At 39.6% G+C, this 1,034-nt stretch overlaps 1 protein-coding gene across 1 annotated transcript; it reads right to left on the bottom strand.

Annotated features, from left to right (window-relative positions):
• Positions 1 to 6: 6 nt before the first annotated feature.
• LOC107579129 (GTPase IMAP family member 7-like) lies at positions 7 to 1,028 on the bottom strand (the record flags this gene model as incomplete). Its single annotated transcript, XM_016264994.1, has 2 exons — positions 7 to 257; positions 475 to 1,028. Coding segments are annotated over 2 exons (805 nt in total), but the record flags the coding sequence as incomplete, so codon positions are not given.
• Positions 1,029 to 1,034: the final 6 nt, after the last annotated feature.

Raw genomic sequence — 1,034 nt, 5'->3', positions numbered from 1 at the left:
CAGAAACACATGAGGACCAGGAGCAGACATACAGACAAACTTCTCAATTTCATCTTTTTTCATCTTCTCTTTTGATGCATCAATCAGTCCTGGAGTGTCAATTATTTCCATGCTCTTTTTATCCACATTTGCTTCATGTACTTCACAGGTTTCAGAATTTGGTGAATTTCTCCTCTCTCTGCCCAGGATGGTTTCCACCACTCTGGTCTTTCCTGATCCAGTTTTACCCAGCAGCACAATACGAGGTTTCTCTGACCCTGTCAGTTGGAATTTTAAATGAAACAGAGCAATTACAATTCAGACATAAACATAACGTTCAGACTAAATAGTTCTACTGAATTTGGTACATTAAGAAATAAAATAATGCAGGAACAATCGAGAAAATACGTTTTTTTTCTTACACCACTGTTTATATCATGATAATATGTCAAAGAATAAGCCTGATAAGACATAAAAAGCCAAACACACACTCACAGAACTGTACTCTATCAAGTATACTTCTCTGAGCTTCCTGAAACATCTCATCAGTGTAATGTTGTCCTCCGTTCTTCTCCACCATCTTCTCAATCTTCTTCAGCAGTTCTGTGACCTGAGAGCGGTTCTCAATGTCTTTATTGTTGATCGAGTGAAATCTGCCACCACACTCATTAACAAGAGCCTTGAGATCATTACTTTCTCTGATATACTCATCTAATGGTTTCTCCTCTAGTGCATCTGTGTGAGTGAACAGAATGATGGTGTAACATGCAGCTTCTTCTCCAAAGTTCTCCTGAATCCATTTGACTGCACTCTTCTCTTCATCTGTGAACCTCCCCACTTTGATGGCCAGCAGAAATGCATGAGGACCAGGAACAGACCTGTAGACACACTTCCTTATTTCATTCTTAATTTTCGGTTTTGTCATTCTTGTATCAAACAGGCCTGGAGTGTCGATGACTGAGATGATCCGGTCATCAGTCTTTACATCATGTCTCTCACTGGTTTTAGTAACTGTAGATTCAGGATGGTGTTTCCTGTTGAACTCTTTCCTGATC

The sequence above is a fragment of the Sinocyclocheilus grahami genome, unplaced genomic scaffold (genome assembly GCF_001515645.1).
Source record: "Sinocyclocheilus grahami isolate Dianchi unplaced genomic scaffold, SAMN03320097.WGS_v1.1 scaffold14451.1, whole genome shotgun sequence".
Taxonomy (NCBI): domain Eukaryota; kingdom Metazoa; phylum Chordata; class Actinopteri; order Cypriniformes; family Cyprinidae; genus Sinocyclocheilus; species Sinocyclocheilus grahami.
Note: the sequence above shows the minus strand (reverse complement) of the source record. Positions and strands in the feature narration are given on the sequence as shown.